The sequence below is a fragment of the Juglans regia genome, chromosome 11, assembly GCF_001411555.2.
Source record: "Juglans regia cultivar Chandler chromosome 11, Walnut 2.0, whole genome shotgun sequence".
Classification (NCBI taxonomy): Eukaryota; Viridiplantae; Streptophyta; class Magnoliopsida; order Fagales; family Juglandaceae; genus Juglans; species Juglans regia.
This window is the reverse complement of record NC_049911.1, coordinates 23703725-23728119: the sequence shown is the minus strand read 5'-3', so window position 1 is coordinate 23728119 and position 24395 is coordinate 23703725. Positions and strand designations below refer to the sequence as shown.

Here is a 24395-nt window from a genome sequence, read left to right as displayed (position 1 = left end):
AAAAGGAACATTCATGAGTATATATGTATGATTCTTGAAGGACCCAGAAATATAATTAAAAAACAAATATCGAAATAAAATAGAACAAGGATTAGAGTTAAATAAATGATGTTCATGATTTCGTGATCCAGAGAAAGTAATGGTATTACATTCTAATCGATCATGTTCTTCTGCTACCCACCCTCCAATTTCGTGATCTTCTTATCCAGTTACATGATATCCAATTCCATTGAATTTGATGCGGGGACCAATATTGCACAGAAAGTGGTAATGGAATTTGGATAAACTAAATTCTTATCTGTCTCCACATCAGCTGAATGATTCTACCTTGACAGATTATAAAAAATATTACATCCCAACCTAAAATTATGGGTTCCAAAATACAACATTAATGGAAAAGCTAGGAAATGAATTAATTTCAGAGACTTCGTGATGATCATGCCATGAAAATAAGTCAAATTCTCTGGTTTTTGAACTTAAAAATGATTTTTGGAAAGTCTCAAAAGGTAGTGAAATTTCAATGACCAAGGCACCTAGTACTGTTATGGTTGTGATGCCATGATGCGATATGATTTATCTATTTGCATATAATAAAAAAAAATGAATGTGATAGCATTTAGATCCATGAATTTCCCCAAATAACCATTGCTAAGTATTCAATTCCCTTCCATTTTGGAGGATAATGGTGTCTTCTATCAAAAGAATTCTTCTTGTCACCCAGCTTTTTCCATTTTAATAATAATAATTTCATAAATGATGCTGCCAAGCAGGGCCGAAAGCGGTTGTGTAACAGTCTACAGATCATTTATTCCAAAACTTTTCGATCCTACAGACATTCCAGGAGATTTCAATTTATCATTACAGTGTGATACTACATGCGACTTGTTTATAGCACATAAGGTCTCTATCAACCAAATCATAGTTGGCATTTTCTCTTATCTAAACAAAATATCTGAAAGAACTTCCTCTTTTTTATCTACGTAAAAAGTCTTAAGCTGGTTTTCAGTTTTTTGGAATAAACAATGCAATCCATTTGGCCTCAGGAGCCTATATAAATAAGGGTCGTGAAATCTCGATATCCATAACTAAGCCTCAGTACACAAAATAATCTCTCACTTGCATAGCTTTTCCCAAAAACCTTTAGCTTTCAATTGGAGGTTCCTCAGCTGCATTGCAACTTATTTTTCTACTCTTCATACAGCAGTTTTTCGATATCTTTGTCAAAGCAAGCGAAGCTTATTGAGATGGATAGGGTAAAAGATTTGGCATCAAAGAAAGCTGCTGTGATATTCACCAAGAGCTCATGTTGCATGTGCCATAGCATCAAACAACTCTTCTATGAGCTAGGAGCCAGCCCTGCAATTCATGAGCTTGACCAAGTTGCCAATGGGAAGGATATGGAGTATGCTCTACGAGGGCTAGGATGTAATCCCTCAGTCCCAGCTGTGTTCATAGGAGGAAAGTATGTAGGCTCAGCGAAGGATATCATATCCCTTCATGTTGATGGGTCTCTCAAACAAATGCTCATGGATGCCAAGGCCATCTGGTTCTAGCAACTACAAAAAAAAAAAGTCTCATACCATGCTTTTTGAATACAATGTTTTATAAGGGCTTTGCTTTTTCTTAAGTTTCCTTGTAAACTGTGAAAAAAGTTGCACTATATGGAAATAGCCTTCGGGCATTTGTTCTTCAAAACTTACATTATCAACATACATACATGTTCATATTAAGGCATAGTTTACCTCAACAACAGGGTTACCTAACTCCTAGTCTTACATTTATAAGGGAGATAGATTTCATGTCACCTTTACAGAGAATTAGGAGGTCTTCAGCAAAACAGATGAGAAATCTTCCATTTTTTGACACCTTTAGTGAAATTTGAACTGCCCCTTGATTACCATACCCTCCATTGACCCTGAAAATATATATATATATATATGTACATATGTATGTATGTATGTATGTTTCTGTGCACACACACTTGAGATCTCAGGTGTGAAGTTTTAAGTTTCTGGGATTTTTTCCTATCCGACTATAGCAAAGCCAAGTCCTGCATCAAATTAAATTCTCAAAATTGTGTCATGATCAGACAACATTCAAGAGAATTATTTTTTATAATTAATAAAGTTTATTGATCTTCAAAATTAGGCATAGCCCAAGTACACAGGTGGTATACAAAAGAGAAATACCTAATTACAGTCTACAAACAAAAAAAGACGCACACGAGTCACTAAAATCACCCCCATCTAATACAATAGTCTTAGCCCAAAGTAACAAAGTTTGGAAAAATGAGTCTCTAATCCCCTCCAATGAGCGATCACTATTTTCAAAACATCTTTCATTCCTCTCATTCCACATACACCACATAAGACATAAGGACACCATCTTCCAACATCCGCTACTGGACAATTTCCCCGTGATCAGCTCCAACATGAAGCCAATAGGTCCACCACCTTCTTGGGCATTACCCAAGCAATGTCCAGCCTTAAGAAGACTTATCCCATAGAGCCTTTGCCACATCACAATGGAGAAGAAGATGGTCTGTCGATTTGCCATTCCTTTTGCACATGAAGCACCAATCCATTATAAAAAAACCATACTTCCTCAACTTGTCTATGGTCAGAATTTTGGAGTGAGAGGCCAGCCAACTGAGGAAAGCAACTTTTGGGGGCACTTTGCTCTTCCAAATGCGCTTCCAAGGGAAATTTTGAGAAGAGTGGGTATACATAGCCTTATATAAAGATTTAACCGAGAATTTTTTGTTCCCGGGGTGTGTCCACAGCAGTTTGTCCTCCACGCCACGCTCCAAATTCAGTGCATACAAGGTGCTGTAGAAATCAGAAATGTCTCCCACTTCCCAATCTTGAACTGCTCTGGTAAATGACACATTCCACTGCAGCACTAGCACACTTATGCAAGCTAAACTGTAATGAATGAAGATGTGTAATGTTTTTTGGTGAGTAATCAACCATGTTCCAACAAATACTTGTCCACTTGCTAAAAGCAATCCCTGCTCCACGAAGAGACCATAGCATTAGTCATAGAATCATGTACTTAAAGTTGTGCATTGGGACATTTATATTCACAGGGTAAATACCAAATTTGTGTATGTATACATGGAAGCATGTACACACACACACACACATATATATACTACTAGACACATACATTCTATATACTTGCGTGAATAATTAGGCTGAAGCGTAATTCTTACGTTTGAGAATCAAATGGTTGGTTCCAAACTTCAACCTCTGTCACCACTTAATTTGAACCTGGTGCAAGGGATAAAGATTGATACCATCTAGCAGGTTAAATCAACCGCAACTTAGAGAACTTTATGGTGACTGCATGTGCATGACTCCTTGGCCTAAGGAAGGGGACAAGATGTTGATGCTACAAGTTGTCATGCCTCCCTAGGATTCCTCCACATCCAGAAAGCCAAAAACTTTTCCTTGTTGGCTGATTTGCTCTTACAAACCAAGAATAGATTCATAAATGCAAACATGTAGGCACTACATGAAGATGCCAACTGTTTTAATTTTTAAGTTTCTTGACTGCAAAAATAGAAGTCTAGATTAAATCCCACCTTTACCAAGAAACTTATTCAGGAATTAATCATGGTTATCCTTACCTTGGAGCTTATAGGCTGCAGTAGCTTCCAACGGACCTAAAAAATAAAAATGAAAACAATCATGCATACATCACGAGTACAAATATTTATCATGTTGCTCAATATATATACTCTATTATATATGCATGTGTCTTAACAGAGCCTAGAACCCAAGAAGTGACAACTATATATGTGCAAATGTTATAGGTTTGTTTGAAGGTGGAGATTATGGTATCAATCATATTTATCGAGAAGGAAATGTGCCGGCTGATTATTTAGCTAAAATAGGAGCTCAAGGTTCGACCTATGTTTGACGCTCATTATTGAGAGTTCCAAAATATCTAAAAGGATTGTTGCGCACGGATAAATTGTCATTGCCTTAACTGAGAGGTCTTTGAGTTGTTGGTCTTACTATTTCATTCTTGTTTTTAGTCTTTTCTTGGTGAGATTTGGTTTTTTGTGGCATATTGCTTGTTGTGTATTTTTTATATGCTTGATTTTTAACCAAGGTATTCCTTTGCCATAAGTGAGGGTTTGTTCTTAATAAATTTGGGAAGGGGCCACTCTGACATGTGGCCCTAACTCTTAAAATAAATAAAAAAATGTTATAGGCTACATGTGTTGCCAGATATCCCATGGCTGAACATGAGTGCCATGCAATTATGGTAAAGCAGATGACTCATGAACTTTGTGATTCATTAGCTCGTCCAAAGTTTGTCCTATTTTGCTCAAAGGGAAAAGTTCACATCAGTAGGCACTCATCGCCTGCTCATTTTTACATGTGAGAGCATTGTATGGAGAGGAGAACAGTACAACATTTGTGAACAGGGAATGACATACTGGCGTGTGAAAAAGAATCATGCAAATTGGTGGGCACAACAGGAAGAATCACAGCCACCGAAAGCCCATCTCATTCACAGTCTTTATGCATAAGAGCTCCAAGGTGATTGTGAGAATTTGGTAAAAATGACCTGCCCCATAGAATTTTCAACTTTTGTTGTGTCCTGATGGATTTTTCTTGATTACAGAAAATATACAAAATTTTATGAACATGGTTGATAATATGAAAAGAGTAACAAAAGTCTACGTATCAGATGGTTATATACTCGCAGCTACTCTAATAAATTGAGTTATTAGCATGTAGAATATATGTCCGCCAACCTTTTATGCCTGTTAGAAACACAGTATCTTCATATCAATGAAACATAAATATCGTAGCCTTCATCTTAGAGAGTTTCTTTATTACTTTGGGAATCTAAATAAAGCACTCTAGCTTTTGAAATGTTCTCGTTCAAAGAAAGCAGCCCACCCTGACCTGTCCCTATAAATAGTCTAGCATTAGAGCTCAAAATTCAAACAACCTTAAGCTTCAAACACTTTTTCCTATAACCCAATATAACTACTGGGTCGAATTCAGTTTGGATTCGATCCATGGTTTTAAGGTTTTAAGAAACTCAAAGTCACCCACCCAAAAACTTCTGAAGATTAGACACAGTTTTTCCTGTATTACTTGTTATCTTTACACAAGATTTCCATCCCTAATAAGAAGACATTCTTGATCAGGATCGCCAAGATGGACAAGGTGACAAGATTGGTTTCAGAGAAGGGGATAGTGATATTCAGCAAAAGTTCCTGCTGCATGTGTTATGCGGTCATCATTCTATTTAAGGAACTCGGGGTGAAACCGTTGGTTCATGAGATCGACGAAGACCCTGAAGGCAGGGAAATAGAGAAAGCTCTCATGAGGTTGGGTTGTAATGCGCCTGTACCAGCTGTGTTCATTGGAGGAACACTGGTAGGATCCACCAACGAAGTCATGTCCCTCCATCTAAAAGGCTCGCTGACTCCACTGCTGCAGCCTTATAAATCTCCTTGAATATATTACTCCAACAGGTCGTGGGAAGAATAAACTTGGCTAAAATTAGTAATGCAACAAGCTCGAATAGTCTTTGTAGTGTGTTATGTGTGAAGTAATCTTTAGCATTTAATTAGCTATATATAGTGTGTACTATGTTTCCTATTCTTAATGAAGTTGGCTTTTAAATACACTGTTTCATGAGTTGTATGCAATCTAACTAAATTGGTGAATGCAATCGTCAGAGCTTGGGAGTTGTAGGGAACTTTGATATTTAATATCTCTGGAAAACTACAGCTCTCGAGAGTTGGACATGTCCTGAATCAGATATTTTCACATCCTAACATATTTGATAATATTCAATCCTATTATAGGAATTTTTAGCAGATGTCTCACATCCTATATATTATGGCCACCAGAAGGGAATATGGAGTCTTGGTCTTAGTAGAGGGAGCTTTGATATTTACAAATGATGGAAAACTACAGCTCTTGAGAGTTGGACATGTCCTAAAGAATAAACCATTATCATATTCAGAATGCATGATTTCCACAAGTATTTCAATCATAATCACCTTAACATATAACAAAAATATCCATTAGCATAGAAACCATAGGGATTTTGTCACTTTATCATGATTTATCAGAAAACTACCAAGTTATAGTGGCTTGATTATGTTTGCAGAGTGCATATGTAGAAAAACAATTAAATGGGTTTTTTAATAGCAGCAAAAATTGAAGAGAAAGGGGTACTTCTGCAAGTAAAAGAAAATTAGTGCAACTTTAACAATTTCTGAAAACAAACACTATTTCTGGGAGGGAGAGAATCCAACTTTTGGTATCCCTATTGCATTCCTCCATATGCAAAAGTTCAAAAAGAAAATTCTTAACTTTGTAGAACGTGCACCATTGATTCCTCTACTTTTGGGTAAAGAACGGTATTGCATTCCTTGGCTAATCCCCTTTAAATTGTTTTGCTATTGTTCGCTATGTCATCATGTAACATTAGTCCTAGTAGTGAAACTTCAAGCCACAAGCCTGAATCCAGCTCGGTGGTTTGCCCTTGCGATTGATTATAAGTCCCTAAACTCTAATTTGTAACACTTTGCTCCTGGTGCTTTCAATTTTGATTAAATTAATCATTCCATTAATAATGTATATATTAAAATATCACTTCGTTATCAATCACTAAGGTGTTATTTGGAGTTGAGATGAGATAAGTTGAGATAAAAGTTAAGGTTGAATAAAATATTGTTAGAATATTATTTTTTTAATATTATTATTGTTTTGGAACCTGAAAAAAATAAATTATTTATTATATTTTGTATGAAAATTTAAAAAAATTATAATGATGAGATAAAATGAAACACTTCCACTATATAAACGTGGCCTAAGTGTCGTGTGTCATTTAAAAAAAAATTAAATTTAAATAATAATGATAAAAAAAAAAGTCATAGAGAAAGAAAGGAAGACAAATTCAATATCAATATCAGCAGCCATTAACATTAACATGTGAGGTATTACATTATCTTAGCAATGCCAAAGGTGAAAGAAGTCTGTTCACAGATGCGAGCAGCAGACAGCAGATTCCTCACTGATAAATGGAGACAAGCATATAAAGTGAGGCTGCGCAACGAAAGAAAAGAGAATATCATCATCTGGGGTGCCTTCTTGACCCAAGGAATCGCATAAAAATAAGATCTTCTTGGCTTTTTCCGTTCAATCAGCCTCAATCTCAGTCAAGAAACTTCAATGAACATGATATTGAAGAAAACAAAAGAAATTGGTATATGTCCTTTGCTCTGTTACAGATATTGAGAAGAAAGGAGGAACGACTCACCGGTTTGTATCTTCCTGTACCTCTGATAAATCCACCAATCTCTGCATTGCACTGACCCAATGGTTGAACATTGTTTCTCTTACAAACCGTAGATGTTGGGGTTCTAGAAATGAGTTTTTAAAAAGTGTAATTCATCGCGTAATCGTTGGGAAAAAACAAAAAAATTAAAAAATTAATTTTTATCTGATGTATTTTTTATTTATTTTTTATTACATGATAGTTGTACGATTAAAAATATCTTTTCTTTTTTAAAAAAAATAATAAAAATAGAGAGAAGCTGGTGCCAGATATAATACCCCCATCTTTCGTTGTAATATATTTGGAATAAAATCATTCCTGAATGTGGTTTGAAGAATCTAACATTTTCTGAGATTTATATTTTGAGGAATATAATGTTTGAGAATTTGGATTTATATATATATATATATATATATATATATGAGTAAACTAACATTTGAAAATGACTAGAAATCCGATATAATTCCCGACAATACGAGATTATCACGTACGTGTTTGGTTAATTATAGACAAGAATCCTATAGGTATTATTCTTTTCAAAATTATTTATCATCCTGTTAGTTAGTATTTATCTCACCACTTTCTGATGTGATATCAAGTAATTAAAAAATAAATAATATTTATTTTCTAATTACTTAATACCATATATATATATATATATTTATATATATATAAAAGGATAAGAGTAATGTTATATACCATCTCTATTCGGAGACTACAATGCAAGTTTAAACAATTTTATCTCTAAAAAATTTTAAAATTATAAAAATATCCCTCTTAAAATAATATATTTTCTTATTTAATAAAGGGCCTACAAATACAGTCTCTAAGTGGAGACTGCAAAAAAGTTTTCTCTAAAAATAATGATCAAATTATGAGAGGATAATACATGGAATCAAATAGAAAAAAAAAATCTCACATAGTCTAAATTTTCTTATATAGCCATCACAATATCCATCACCCACCTAAAAAAATAGAATCAAATGGTTTAAAAAAAAACTATAAAAGAAACCTGATAATTAAAAAAAAAAAAGTTCAATAATATAACAAGCACAATAAATTATGAGACTAATAACAACGCACTTCTAAACCAAGGGCAAGGTTACATTTGAGGGTTTGGTGCATCCCTCTCTCTCTCTCTCTCTGCCTTTTATATAGATTTAAAACCCTTATCTAAAAGAGTAATTCTACATACAATCGTGAAGTGCGTAACCGCCGCGTAATCGCTTTGAAAAAGAGTGGGGTCCACTATTAAAAAATTAATTTTTTTCATGTGGGTCCCATGTTTTATTCATTTTTTTCAAAGCGATTACGCGGCGGTTACGCAATTCACGGTTGTAAGTATATTTTCTCTATCTAAAATGGTCCAGAATGTAAAAAGGATATGCATTTGTCATATTTGTGGCTCATAACTTGGGATTTGAATGTGTTTTTTCTGGCTTGGACCCTTTGCTGTGAATTTTAGTTCAGAGCAAATGGTTATATATATATATATATATATATATATAGGTTATATATATATATATATATTTATTGGATTTTTTACTGTTAGCGACAAATAAAACTTGCCGCAGAAACTATTTTTGTTGCAAATACTTATTTGTGGCAAACATTATTCTCCACAAATACTTATATGTGACCAAGAATATCGTTACAAATAAGCATTTGTGAAAAAGAACTTTTTTGTTACTATATTTTTACTATTTACGGCGACAATTTACGCAAAAGCTAAGGTTATCTGACAATTGCAAAGATGAAAGGCCTGTTGGCAAAAAAAATCCTTTTGCGGCGAGAATTTGACTTTTGATGTCAAAATTGGTAGCCGCCAAAAGTGATATATGTTTTATCGTGTACACAAATATTTATAAGCTAAACATTTTCTTAGCTTAGAGTATGATGCTAGAGTATGTTAGGTGTTCTCTTTACACTCCCCCTCGCAGTTTAGGTACGATGTGGTTAATCTTCTCGGGAAGTTCTACCTAAGCATAGACCTTCTATATAAATGGAAATAACATTCTATAGCAAGCAACGAGAGAAAATTCCTATTAATTCTATTAATTTAGTGAAAATGTAAAGCATGAACTATGAACCTGTGCCAGCTTGCAGGACATTTTAAGAAGAACGATGGTTCTGAATTATCACCATTTACAATATCTACAAACAATTGTATATTTCACATTCTTATAATATTATTTGTAAATAATAGCATTTACAAGCCCTCTCAAGCAAAATTAATTATGGTTTAGTGAGAATCCATTGAAAGGCATATGTTGAAGCATGTCCTCATTTAAAGAGTTTTCGTGTAAAGAATCATATCTACCACCATATCTACCATCTTAATGGAATGAAGAATTCTATACATTAGTCACTATTCAGTTTCATACTTCACTTTTATTTTAAGGTATTTTTCATAAAGTGTGAGGCGATTTTTCATTAGATATAAGGTGTAGAGTATGAGATAGTAAATAGTTACTGATAAGAAAGAATTTTTCTAATAGAAATACATGTACCATGACGTCTAAAATAAGTTCCAATAGTTCTCTGCCTAATTTCTCTGCCTAATGATAAGAACCTTGATTCTGTTTTTTTATTACTATTTATTCTTTTGAAATAGTGTAATACTATTTATAAGTTCTAGACGTACAAGCTATTTGAAAAAAAAGTATGTCTTATTATAGAAAGAAATCCATATTTCTATTGGGTTCATATTTTTTTAAAAGATTTTCACGCCCAAAATTTAGAATTATTTAGAATTTATTATTACAATGATTAAATTAGGTAACTACAGTTAGTTAGAATAAAAAAAATAAACAAATGGATTAAAAAAATAAAAATTGGAAAACAAAAATAGTAAATTAGTAACGCTTTCCGTTAAGAGAAAAACTTTAAAACGGTCTACCTATTCTTCTCCAAATAACAGTCATCCAATAAAAAAATGCCATGTATGGGTCCCATTTTATCAACACTGTAATCGCACCACTGACTAATCTTTCACGGGAACAAAATGAAATCCCACCAGAAATCCTTCTCCCCCCCTTCTCTTGTCAATATCCCTCACCTGCGAACCCTCCTCCCAGGCGAACCTCTTGCAGCCCTTCTCCCCCCAACCCCCTCTCACAACCACCTCGCACCGACGTCGAGCCCTACCCCTACCCCCTTTCGAGCTAAACCCCACATGCGGACCCTCCCCCCAGGAGAACCCCCACGGCCCTCCTCCCCCCACCTCTCACGACCAAGCCCTCCCCTCGCCATTGGCGTCGTCCGATTCTTACCCTTACACCGGCGTTGACACTCTACCTCTTAGTTGACGATCGACCACTAGTCATGAAGGCCAATGGTGATGTTATTTCTTATGAATTGAATTTGTAATAATGGATTTTTTTATGCTATGGTTTTTTGTTCAAAACCAATGGTGATCTGAATTGGATTTGTGATTATTTGATGCATGTTTGGGTTTGTGATCTGAGTTGGTTTGTGATTTGTGATTATCTGAAATGAGATGTTTGATATACGTTTGTGATTACTATGATGCATGTTTGGGTACGACGGTGATGGACACTGGTGAGGGGATGGTGGCGATGGACACTGCTGAGGCAAACACACTGCTATGGACGAAGATGAAACTTGATTGTTGTGGACGACGATGAATGTGAATATTGGGTGACAGATGATGAAGAAAGACAATGTAATTATCGGATGCTTTGATTTTATGTTCTTTAGTGTAGACTTTCTGACGTGGCACCCTTTGATTGGGGGCTGTTTAATGCCCAAAATCAGTCGGACCATTTCAAAGAGGAACTCTTTCGTTAACTTCCCTGTTGACTTTTCGAAAAATGACAAGCTTCCTTCAACTTCTCCCGACCAATAAGAAGTATCAGGAAGCCCATTATAGTCATTTGATGGAGCAGCTGCAGACGTGGCATCGTATTATTTGAGATGGAGCATCATATCCTCTGGCTGCGCCTGACAAATTCCATAAACACAAAGTTTCAGAATCTATGATCGACCTCTGCATCCATTTCTTTGATCTCAGAGAGATTTCACAATACAAAAGAATAAACAGATAGAGATACAAAGAGTAACTCTTCTCTCTCTCTCTCTCTGAGCTCTGACAAATCATCAATTCATGGCTTCTTGACCAGGTATCATCTCCAAATGGCCTCCATTACTCTCTGTTTTGTTCCCGAGTAAATGAAGGAAAATAACATGGTATCATTTCAATTTTTGTTTCAAAAAATTGAGAGTATAGCCTACGTGTCATCTACTACCAACTCTATTTGTGTCAATGGTGTCTTTTCTTTATCTATTCAAATTCTCTCGGTTTAGACAATGAAAATTGCAGTTTCTCTGCTCATTATATGTTGCCTTTTAGCTACCCAATCTAGCCCTAGTGTTTTCTATTTTGTTCACTCATATAACAAGCTATATTTAGTCGAGATTTCTTTGGTATCAATTGTCTTTTATCATCTTTTCGATCGTTCTAAACTTTATTTGGGAGGTTGTAATCCAGCTATTGTATTAGAGAGAACGTTCAGTCTTGCTAGTGTTCTTGAATCCGATTTTGATAGTGTAACACCCTGTTCCCTATAGTTAATAATAAAATCACATTTTAGAATTCTCGAGAACTAGAGTGTTAATAGTGAACCTTGAGTTAAAAATATTTTCTTTTATTTTAAGGGGAGTGTTTGGTACAAAGATTCTATAAAAAAAATAATTCTTTATTAAAATACTGAGATCATAAAAGAGAGTGCGCGGAAGTATTTATTAAAATTTTTCAAAATTCGTGTCATAAAATCAACTTAAAATCTATGTAAATGATCTAGGCAACTGTCATGCCTCCCTGGACTAAGTTTTGTCTTGCAGCTCTATCGTCAAATGATCCTGACCTGGGGTGGTTTAAAAACATAAAAATAAACTAAAATGAGTCGATGACTCAGTAAGAAACCCATCATAATGTAAACATACTTAACATAAGATTTTTCATAAAATATTTAATGCTAAGAACTTAAAATCATGACTGATCATACTCATGTTTATGCTATGCATGATTGTTTTATTTGAATTAACTGACTGATCTAATTTATTTGATTTATCGGACTTATCTGGTTGGCCAACACACTTAACCCTGTGTGCAAGGTTGTGCACTAACTTCTCCTTCTGCAGTAAAGGAAGCCGACTGTGCAGTCCTCTGGTGTACTACGGTGGATCACGTTTGAGTACGTGGCTTGCACGCCCACCCTAAAATTGCATTGGTACTATGCATCTGAATGGTCATCTCATTAACTATTATGTGCTTATCTTACATTTGATTTTATAAAAGCTTACGTGTCTTATGAAAAGTGAGATGCATAATACATACATAACTATAATATACGGAATGAAATATGATGAATGACGTGCTTGCAAATATCATGACATGCGTAGTACGTAAATACTAGGTTTGAAAGAACTAGCTTTAATAATTATATATATAACTAGCTAACGTATGTTAATCCTAATTTAAGATCAAGTTACTTACCTTGTAGTGTTACTTCCTAAAATTTATGACACAAAATTGATCATGGTGCTAGATTGGAAGGTTTATGATTTTTTTTTTTTCCAAATAATAGGCGGAATGGAGATATTTATATAGAGATTTGGGAGAGAGTGACGACCAGTTTGAGTTGAACTTAGTTAAAGAGTTTTAACATGAGGATGACTTGTAGAATTATATCCCTAGTGGAATAGGATGCCAACGAGTTCGAGTTGGACTTGATCACGATCATTCAATAGGAGAGTTTAAATTTAAAAACATGATCTAATAGTTCATTCAATATAAGATTGGTAGTAACTAAGACTGTGTATGCAACTTCAATTAGTAATGATTTTAAATTGAAATAAATTTCTAATGTTCGATATTTAAATTCTAAAATGAGTCTAACTCGTTCAATAAATAATAAATAAGATTTAACCTAGTTATTGAGCCTAATTGAAACTCCTAATCAACTTCAATAATTTATCGCTCGTGTGCTTATTCAATATGGTCCATTAAATATAATTGAAGTCCAATAAAAATTATTAATATCTCTACTTTAGAATTATTAGGTCGGGTTGATACAGATAGTGGTATCAATCTATCATTTTAGAGACATTTTTTGGGGAACTGTTGCCCGTGGAAGCTATTCGATCATATGAAGTGCTTACTTGGCTGGATTGGTTCGATAGCCATCGAGTCAGATGTACTTTTGTTTCATACTTCCGCGCAGAAAGGATAGTTTCTCTAAATTTCCAGAGGTTAGTATAATTTTTTTTGGGTACTCTGCAGTTTTGTTGCATTGATATTTGGATTTCCTTTGTTTGGATGCTGAGAAAAAGTGAGAAGTGTCCCGTCCCGGAAGTTGCCTACAACTTCCTCTTCCCCCTGATTCCTCTGAAGCCAAAAGGAGTTGTATGCTAACATAACATGAAGTTGGAGTTTTTGGGATTCATTTTCAGTTGGGTAGGGCGAGACTATATTTTTTTAGTGGAAGCACTGTTTTGGTGTTACATATAAGTGTTTTCAAGCTTGGCATGGGAAGACAAGGGCTATATAATGGGTGAAGGAGAGGAGTGAATCGAGCTTAAGTTTCGCATTTATGAGGGTACAGATATGGCCCATGGAAGCTGTGATTTTCTCAATAAATGGAGCTTTAGCTAAAGCCCCGAGTATTTAAACTACTATTGGTGAAGAGCATGCGTTGCAATTTTTTGGAACTAGTACTTGATGCTTATAACATTTGTTTAATTCCAGAAGGAAAAATGAACAATGAGAGTCACATCTCTGTAGTACATGAATACTACTTTCTCTTGTTTTCTTCAATAATTATTTTATTTTATTTTTACATATCCAAAAAAAGGATAATGTGAAGTGCTATTGACGAATTGACATGGTAGGACAAAATACTTTTTTCCCGACGGTATGTGGACCATTGCACATGCACTTGCCTATATTTTCCTATTAAAATACTTCATGAGTAATAGTATATACAGTCGTGAAAAACGTAAGTACCATGCAGTCATTCTGAAAAAGAGTGAGATCTACTATTAAAAATTAATTTTTTTTTCATATAAATCTTGTATTTATTTTTATTTTTTTAAAATGACTACACAACGCTTGCATACTCACGACTGCAACTATCATTTTTCAAAACTCATACATGCTTGTAAAAGTTTGGATGAAAACAAGACACTCGCTGATTCCAGAATAACCTTTGGTGACCTTCTTGGTGGTGTACGTGTTATTACCATGCATGTGGGTAGTACAGCCTCCTGTCGCCAAAAAAAAGAAAGGTAAATACATTTTCTGTGTCGTTATACAGGTGGATTAGGATTTGTAATTCAACTATTTCTTGGGGTTCAAAATTGACCCAAAAAGCAGATTTTCTAATCCCTTTTCCTTGAAGACATTCTCTAAAGTTCCGACTTTTTAACCCAAAACCCTGTCAATTTTTCATTCTTCACAAGAAGTAATGTCTGTTTCAATAATCTTTTTTAAAGATTCCCTCAAAGAACTAATCAACCCCTAAAATAAATACAAGAGAGGGAGGATGATCAATTGCTCCACATGAAGCTGGCTAAAAATTAACACGGTAGACTATTTGTTTTCATACACAACACGTCAAATTAATAGCTGTATGCAGCACTCTACTCAGTAAAAGTATCTAGGAGTGTTCATTCGGGTACCCGGGTATACTCGCCCTAGAACTCGGATTTCAAACCGGGGTTATGACCCAGGCCGAAACCCAAAAATCTGGATTCTGGGCTTATCCGGATTTTTTTTTTCAAAAAGAGGAAAGCTTATATTATTATTATTTTTTTTCATAAAAAGGTAATGCTGATAAGCATAATTTTTTTTTTTGTATCTAAAAGCCTTCCTTCATTTCCCTTGATTCCTTTCATTCCAAAGAATAAAACATGACCGAGGTGGGTGTGGTATATCTCTCTGTCATCCTTGGAGTGATCTTTGATAAAATGGCTTCTCCAGGAGACATTGATTTCATTCGCAGACGAAAACCAACTGACACACTCTTAAAGAAATTGGAGATAGCATTGCTGTCAATAAATGTGGTGTTGGAAGACGCAGAAGAAAAGCAAGTTACAAATCCTAATGTAAAAAGGTGGATTGATGAGCTAAAAGATGTTGCCTATGATGCATAAGACATATTGGATGAGATTGCTACTGAAGCCCTCCGACGCAAGTTGGATGCTGAATTCCAACCAATTGCAGGAAAGGTACGAAACTTTATCTCTAGAACTTTCCATAATCCTTTTGCCCATCGAGTAGAGCCAAAGATAAAGAGGTACTTGTTAAACTAGAACATCTAGCAACACAAAAGGATGTTATGGGTCTACGCGAAGGATTTGAAGGAAATCATATTCATAAAGGTTGGCCACTTCTTATGCCATAGAGTCCGACACTTTTTGGTAGGGATGAGGACAAGAAAATAGTATATGACTTATTGCTCTCGTCCAATGTGGGGGGCAATGAAATGTGTGTGATTGCCATCGCATGGGGGGATTGGCAAGACTACCCTTGCTCAACTGGTATACAACGACAGTATGGTGAAACAACATTTCAACCTTAAAATATGGTTGTGTTTCAGAAGAATTTGTTGTGTCCAAGGTAAAGAAATCAATTATAGCGGCAGCAACTTCTTCCACTTGTAAGATTGAGGATCCAAAGTAGCTTCAAGATACACTAAAGAACAATTTGAATAGGAAGAAATTTCTCCTAGTTTTGGATGATGTTTGGAGTGAGAAACCCATTCATCGAGAGTTCCTAGGCCAACTACTCAATATGGAGCTCAAGGAAGTAAGATCGTTGTCACCACAAGGAATGAAAGCGTTGCATTGGCCATGCACGCTACTTCACCCAACGTAAAGTTCAACCGCTCAAATTGTTATTGTATAGCTTGCAACACAAAGGATGAGTTATCTGTCATCCCCTTGGTGATGAGCCACTCCTATGAGACATTGTAATGTGTTGCACAAAAGAATGTTAGTGGTAAAAAAAAAAAAACCTCACACACTCCCTTACATGTTTACACTCAAATAATGACACTCCATTCGTGTTTCACTCTTAACTAGTTCTTTTCCAGATAATAGGCTCACACTCTCTTGCATTTTACCTCAACAGTTTTCCCACTCAAGTTCTTTAAGAACTAATTGAACTCAATCAATACAATGCAATCTTATTTTATCCCAACTAGTAATTAGGTCCAAGAAACAAGAATAAAAGAAACACGGAAAGAATAAAATAACTAGAGAATCAAGGAAATTATACGAATGAAACAAGATACCAGCTATAATGAAATACGCAGCCTCTTTGATGATAAGGCTCAAGAAAAAGAAATCGGATTTTTTTTTTTTTTGATGATTTTTTTCTTTTCTTTTCACCAACTGATTTGATCACAATCAAAAGAATAAACAATTGAAAAAATCCTAACAATAACTCAAAACCCTAGAATAAGTGATATACGACAACCTCTCTCTCTCTCTCTCTTTTGGCAACCCTAATCAAAGAACAAGGTAACCCTAATCAAACAATAAGGAAACCCTAGAAAACAATGATAAATTCGGCAGCCCTAGGATGAAGGAAATTTAACACTTATTATTATTATTTTATATAAGTAATGCAAAAATTAAAAGATAGAATTGGACCTGATTGGAAACCAAGTTTTGAATACCAAATGATATGAACATGTGGGAATGAAATCCCTTAAACCCACAATCAAATTAAAAACTCACCCAAGAAAGCCAAACTCAAGTTAATGGATGGAGAATCTAGACCCGTTGAGAACTCATTTCAAGAACCTAGATTATATTAAAATCTAGACATGTTGAAGAGCCTGTCTCAAGAACCCAGATTATAAGGAATAACGCCACAAAGGTTGTGATTTACCTTTAATAAGTTCAAAAGTTTAATAAATAACAATAGGAGTAAACTCAACTCACAATGAAAATTCAATATTGTTTAAGCCTTGTGTTGGACGGCTACAAGTACTTAAATACCTAAACACAATTACTCCTAGGCCAAAATAAGGCCCCTTTTACCCAAAATGCCCCTGGATGAACAGTGCTGCAGTTACAGTAACGTGTCTACAGTAATTTCTTGAAACCCTAGTTCCTAAAAAGTAACTTTCCAAATAAGTCATTGGCCAAAATATAAGGCTTTCTCAAAAACCATAGTTCATAAGAAATAAGACATATGTGGGTCAAGAATCCTCAAGCCCACTTATTCTAAACTAATAAAATAAATCATTTAACAAATTGAAAGCCTCAATAACAATAGGCCCAAATAATAACTCTAAGTCATGTCTTCCACAACTTGTATCAAGTAGATCAAAACTGGTTCTCTTTCTTTCAAGTTCATCTTGGATGTTGGGCTCTTGTTAGCTTCATCCCAAGTGGATTGCACCAATCCTTGCATTACTTCCTTGATCTTCTTGGCTCTTGATATTGTGATTGGTTCATCTAAAACTTGCAAAGGATCTTTAAAACTAGGCTCACTTTGATTCCCATCATTCGAAATTGATTTAGTGATATCAAATATAGGAATACGGAGATGTCTTAATTTTGTATTTTTTCCAAAAGGAATACGGAGATGTCCTTTATATTCGATGAAATATGTTATATCTATTGAGAGTTGGGTCTAGATAACTTTTTTTTTTATTTTTTATTTAATGATTGAGGAAGAGTTTTTTTTAATGATGTTGTAATTTTTTTTGAGTAATTCTATATACAATCGTGAAGTGCGTAAATATCACGTAATTACTTTGAAAAATAGTGTGATTCACTACTAAAAAAATGTTTATGATGATTAAAAAAATACATGAAAAAAATAAAAAAATAAATGAAATGCGCTTCTCAAACATTTCCTTGGGACACTTTTTCAGTAGCTGTAGTGATACTCATATTTGATTCCTTCCCAAAACAACTCTATCACTACCCTTGGTCCCCTCTAACAAACTTCCAGGTTAGATAACTTGACACTAGGGCTGAGCACCGACCAATTCATAGTCGGTATGGCCAACCTCCAAATCAGACCTCTGACTCCGATAGGCACATTCTCTGCTCCAACTTCGACTTCGACTTGTGAAGCAGAGTCGGAACGGAGTCGGATTTTGGACTTTTTTTGCTTTTCTTTTTTAACATTATATTTGGCCTACTTTTTTTAAAAAAAATATTGTGCTTTCAAATTTCAATTGTTTCAAAAATTACAATCTAAACTAGATAATTCACTTTTGATTACCACAAAAAATACAACTAACTAAAAACAAGTACTAACATGCTTTCAAAAATTAAAAAATAAAAATAAATTAAATTACAAACTTCCAAATGCACCAAAATAAATTAAATTACAAACTTCCAAATTACAAACTTCTAAATCCCAACAAATGAAACAAAATAAAGTAAATAAATGTTACAAACTTCCAAGTGTTCCAACTTCCAAGTTGTTCCTGAAACAAATATGAAAAGATTACTAAAGAAAACATAAATGAGCATAGGAAATGCTTGGCTACAAGATACGTATTTTGGTACTAGATTAATGTGGATTCTGACTCCAAAAATAGAATTTGGGTCCTAAAATAATGCAGGAGATCAATAAAAATTTGTTTATAAGATTAGATATGGATAAGTATACGTATACGTATATATGTATGTATACACAAATATGTATTCTCTCATGCATAATAATTAATTATTTTTATTCCTTATCAATAATAAATGAAATTCCAGCCTTCCAGACACCAGCTTGCTCTGCTCCATTTTCAACCCGCTCAACAAAACCCAGCTTGCTCTCCATTTCCTCACCCACTTATTCTCACTTCTGTACCAAAACCCACATGATTATTATTAAAAATAATAACATTAATAATATAAATAAAAGCTAGATTCATATAAAAGAAATAATATAACTAACACATATCATAAACCCACTATACAGATCATATAACCAACACTCATAATTGAAAGGTACTCTTGCGCACATATTGGCCAATTTTAAACATCACAACAAGCATTGGAATATATATTACGAGTACTAGCAGTACTCTTAAAACTTGAAAACTTTCATTCTTTACACGTGCACAACTAACAAATGTAGCAGCATACTTAAATTTTCAAATCATCAACAGAACCATCTTCATAACACAAAACCATATTTATAAGTTATAACACAGAACCATCAAAATTAATAGAATCATCAACAAAATATGTTCATCCCAAACACATTTTTTAACAAAAGGGATATCAATTCCAGGCAAACCAGGCAACTCATATATGCATGCTTATTTACATACAATATGGATAATGCACGAAAATACTTCAGTGCCTAATCTACATAGCAAATGTTCAAAAGCCTGAAATTCGAAAAGATCAAATGGTGTTTCCTTCTGTGCCACTAAAAGAAAAGTATATAAAAAATATGGGTGGATTTGAAAAATGAGAAAGTTATGGATGAAAACACCACTAAAACAACATAAAAAAATTACATATTTTTGGGTAACAGATTCATTAAACATAATCAGCAAAATAAATGTAACGCCCCAAACCCGGTTGGCCCGGAGAATTACTACCTGTCACTTAAGAACATGTTTTCCAACACAACTAAAAGAAAACTCCAAAACTTTATTAGCAAAACTCAATCTCATGTACTCTAAATAACGACATTGAAAACTCTACAAAGTCATTACTGCAGTAAAATAAACTAAGGAGTCCAAAATCTCCCGGTAGTCATAACAAATCAAACTAATACTTTCATAAGTCTTACTAAAACCCAAGCCCAAGATATAATTAAATCTAAAAGACATTAAAACTAAAGGACATCAGAATTCATTCTTCTAACATCTTCTCCCAGCTTAATTATTCTCACCAATCTAATCCAGGTCCTCAGTTGTACTCTCCACATCATCTGAAAAATATTATGAAGATAGGGGGTGAGTTATCAACAACTCAATAAGCAGAGGACATATGCTAGCGTGCAAACATGAGCATTTACAAAGTATAGCATGCAGAACAAAATATTTTCCAGAGTTATCATGCAGAACAGAACATATTTTCAAAAGTAACAGAGCGATGGTTTTAAGACACGTAAAACCCATAATACTTTGATATAACATAAACTGAGTATCATCATAAGATCAAAACAGAGCAGAGACTATGTTTCACCCCCGTGGTAGGGTTGTGCTAACCCTGGTGGCCAAACCAGGCAGAGACAGAGGTGAAATCTTTCCTTTATTCTTCTCGGAGCTCCGAGTGTGCACACAGGAAAAACCACAATAAAACCACTTTATTTCCAAAGTGGGTGCACTCAGAGACAAAGAAGTTGATACCAACCCAAACAGAGCAGAGCATAACAGAGCAAAGCAAAGACAGATTCAGATACAAATACCAGTACACCATGCTAAAGGTTTTCAGATGTTATATCAAAATAATACAAAATACCAAAACAGAATCAGATAGTTTACACATACTGACAACAAAAGTCAGAACATCTTTCTAAATAAATGCACAATTTTCCATATTCTCAATATCGCTCACTTTTTCAAATTTCAAAAAAATACATGATAGAATTTAGCTCATGTCTACACAATGCATGTCAGAACAAATTTTCCTTTTTCACACAGATTTGATGAATGATGCAGATAAGCGACCGAGGTTGATCTTTGTTTTTACAAGTTCCCATCATATCACAAAATATGCAAGTTTCATAAAATCAACCTCCATCTTATTAATTGTATAAAACCTAGCATAGGAACCCCGCTTACCTGAACAACTTAGCTTTTCAGAATTTTCTTAAAAAATGTCAAGTCGAATATAAATCGTCACCTATAAAAATAATAAAATAATTTTCGTAAGTTTTCAATCAATCACGGATTTCGATATTTAATCCTAAACTTCTAAAATAACCTATTTTAATATCTCAAAACTTAAAACCCTCATAATCCCAAAATATATCATCACTTCCTAAAAATCACCAATATTCACCATGACCAACGTCCAACTCAAAACACCAATATTTAAACCCGAAACAGCCAACAAATTTCATAGCATAAACCAATCTCACACTAACAACTTCATCATCCAATCCAACCGACCCCCCTTACTCCTCGGACTCAGTCCGCCACAACCAATAAATTCACAGTAAATATGAATTAGCGCAGAAATACATTTAAATATCAAAAGTTCTTTGGAAAAAATACTTACAATGCTATAATATAATTTTTGAAAGATCATGGAGGTGCTAGAAGCGATAACGCATCAACAAAATAGTGCCAAATGTACTGTGGCCGTGGGTCTCAAAAACTCACTTTTGAATGGGTGCAAACGAAGACCCGAGATTGATAGGGTAGGGCTTAAGGATGTCGGTGAAGTTAGTGGTGGTGGTGGTTGGCCGTGGGTGGCGGCATAGATGGCGGTCGAAGGCTAAAATATCCAAAATTGAAATGTTGATGGTGGGGCTTCACCGGTGACAGATTGGAGGTGGGGTTGGGTCCATTGGGTTGCTAGGAGGTCGAGGATAATGTGGTGAGAAGATGGTGGCTGGAGGTGGCGCGACGGCGGCGCAGCGGTGCAAGGAGTGTCGGGGCTTGGTGATGCGCGTGGGAGCTAACTGTGGCGCGGTTTGAGCTGAGATTACAGGGGGTGGTCGCCAGTGGCTGGGGAGGACGGTGGGCCGGGCGGTGTCGCGCACGGCGGCGCGAGGCGGCAGGGCTGGGTGGATGAAGGAACGAACAGAGAGAGGGAGGGGGAGAGTCGTGCGGCACACGGGAGAGGAAAGGAGAAAAAGAAAAGAAAAAAGGAAAAGAAAAAAAAAAAGAAGAAAAAGAAAAGAGGAAAGAGAAAATGTAAGGAAAGAAATGAGGTCCAATCCTCATATCTTGGGTCACAAAAATGATCCAACGGAAACGATTTTAAAACAGCAAGTAAAATAAATTAATTCAAACGTAATGATTAAAATGAAAATAAATAATTAAAGCCAACAATAAGTTAATTTAATATGAAAAACAATTTAAATGTATTACAATAATCAATTATAAGAAAGCACTTCAGAATAATTTTTACAAAATTAAAATCATAAAAATAAACGCACTAAAAATCCAACCAATTTTAAAACAAGAGAATAAATTTTTAAATTAATAACAAATAATCTTTCAATTAAAAATACACTAAAATACGGGGTGTTACAATAAACCCAATCATTTGACCGTATAAATCAGTACACGACATGGGCAGTCTAGGCGCTTACTGTGATGAGTCAAGATATGGAAGAAACACTATCAAGAGCCAAATCTGGAAATAACCATAGAAAAAATCAACATTACCAACCTCAAAGATTTGATTAAAGAATAGAGACATGGGTTTGGGTAATTCACCGACTTCGAATCTTCGATGGGCAGTGATTAATCTATGATTGAGAGTGTAAGAGATCAATAGGCGATGGGGATTCGAGGGACGGCGTTTGCACAACTGCAGTACACCTCAAGAGGCCACCGACGGCGACGACGGGACCTAGGGCTTCAAGGGAAACTTGAGAGAATGAAGGAATTTTGGGAGTGAGGGATCGAGGGTGAATAGCGACTAGGGGGGGATCGGGGGCATTATAGTCACCGATGGGGAATGTCGTAGAGTTGTTGACTGCTGCATGAGGGAGGGCTGTGAGAGGGAGTGAGACGACTGTGAAGAATCTGAAGAATGAAAATTGAAGACGAAATGGGGAAGGGGGAACTTGGGAACCCTAAGGGCCTAATTCCTAAACAATTAAGTTATTAACAAATAGAAACGGCACCGTATACTAATTACTATGAATCTATTTAATATATATATATATATATATATGAAGATTCAAAAATATATATATATATATATATATATATGAATATTAAAAAAAAAAGGGTGCCATATACGAAATGAAGATTAAAAAATATATATATAAAAATTTAAGAGTATTAAACTATATATAGTATATACTATGATATTTATATTGTATACTATGAATCTATGATATATATTAATATATATGAATATTACTAATACCAATTATACTATTACTAATCCACACCATTATGGCCTATTTTATATATAATATACTATTACTATAATATACTATTAGTCTATTACTATATCTTATAGTATAATTACTAATACTATAGTATCATACTATTAGTATGTTAGTGATTTAATATATTAAATCTCTAATCTCTTATACTTGATATATATATATATATATATATATTCATATATAAATATTAGTAATACACTATTAGTATTAATATATAGTAATACTATTCGTATAGTACTATTACTATATGTTAGTGATAATATAGTATTATCACTAATACTATAGTGATATTAATACTATATATAGTTATAGTGATTAGTATAACTATATCAGTATTAGTTATACTAATAGTTATATTAGTATTAGTTATTATTAATACTATATATAGTTATAGTGATTAGTATAACTATATTAGTATTAATTATAATGATTTAGTATAACTATATAATATATTAGTATAAGTTATAGTGATTTAGTATAGGTATAAGTTATAATTATAGTCTATATTAGTATTAGTATTAGTATTAGTATTAGTTATAGTGATTAGCATAACTATATATTAGTATTTGCTATAATGATTTTAATTTAGTATAACCATATAATGGTATTAGAATAAATATTAGTATAACTATATCACTGATAGTATTAGTATACTAATACTACTAGTATTAGTATTACTATATCACTATAGTTAATAGTATCATATAGTGATACAGTATTAGTAACTAATACTATAGTGATTTATATAGTAATCTATATATAGACTTAAAGTGGATTACTAATAGTATTAGTATTAGGCCATAAATCTAATTAATATACTAATGTATATTAGTATTACTAATATATTTATCAAAAGGAATATGTTGAAAATTTATTAGGCCAAAAAATATAATTAATATAAGATATTGTTATATAAAATTTATATGATTAATACTTCAGTTCTTATACATTAGTATTATATGTTATTAGTGTTTATTCATTAGTATTGCATGTT

General features: G+C 34.1%; 2 protein-coding genes and 1 long non-coding RNA gene across 4 annotated transcripts; 2 read left to right on the top strand and 1 right to left on the bottom strand.

Moving 5' to 3' along the window:
* The first annotated feature begins 1096 nt into the window (after window positions 1–1096).
* On the top strand, window positions 1097–1668 carry LOC109008236 (glutaredoxin-C11). Its single transcript, XM_018988252.2, has one exon. It carries the CDS (start codon window positions 1245–1247, stop codon window positions 1551–1553), a length of 309 nt encoding a protein of 102 aa, XP_018843797.1. The 5' UTR covers window positions 1097–1244; the 3' UTR covers window positions 1554–1668.
* A 492-nt stretch (window positions 1669–2160) lies between these two features.
* On the bottom strand, window positions 2161–7396 carry LOC118349831. 2 transcript variants are annotated; one of them, XR_004802763.1, is made up of 5 exons: window positions 7303–7396; window positions 6987–7209; window positions 3632–3667; window positions 3215–3554; window positions 2161–3010 (listed from the first exon to the last, which is right to left on the bottom strand). It is a non-coding gene; the product is annotated as an uncharacterized LOC118349831 (long non-coding RNA). The 2 variants fall into 2 exon arrangements; XR_004802762.1 differs by having other exon boundaries at window positions 6987–7088.
* LOC109006467 (monothiol glutaredoxin-S9-like) lies at window positions 5063–5656 on the top strand. The gene has a single exon (XM_035695495.1). It carries the CDS (start codon window positions 5184–5186, stop codon window positions 5484–5486), a length of 303 nt encoding a protein of 100 aa, XP_035551388.1. The 5' UTR covers window positions 5063–5183; the 3' UTR covers window positions 5487–5656.
* Window positions 7397–24395: the final 16999 nt, after the last annotated feature.

Excerpts from the sequence above, each read along its gene's own strand:
- LOC109008236 (XM_018988252.2), top strand. The coding sequence starts at position 1,245 with ATGGATAGGGTAAAAGATTTGGCATCAAAGAAAGCTGCTGTGATATTC.
- LOC109006467 (XM_035695495.1), top strand. The coding sequence starts at position 5,184 with ATGGACAAGGTGACAAGATTGGTTTCAGAGAAGGGGATAGTGATATTC.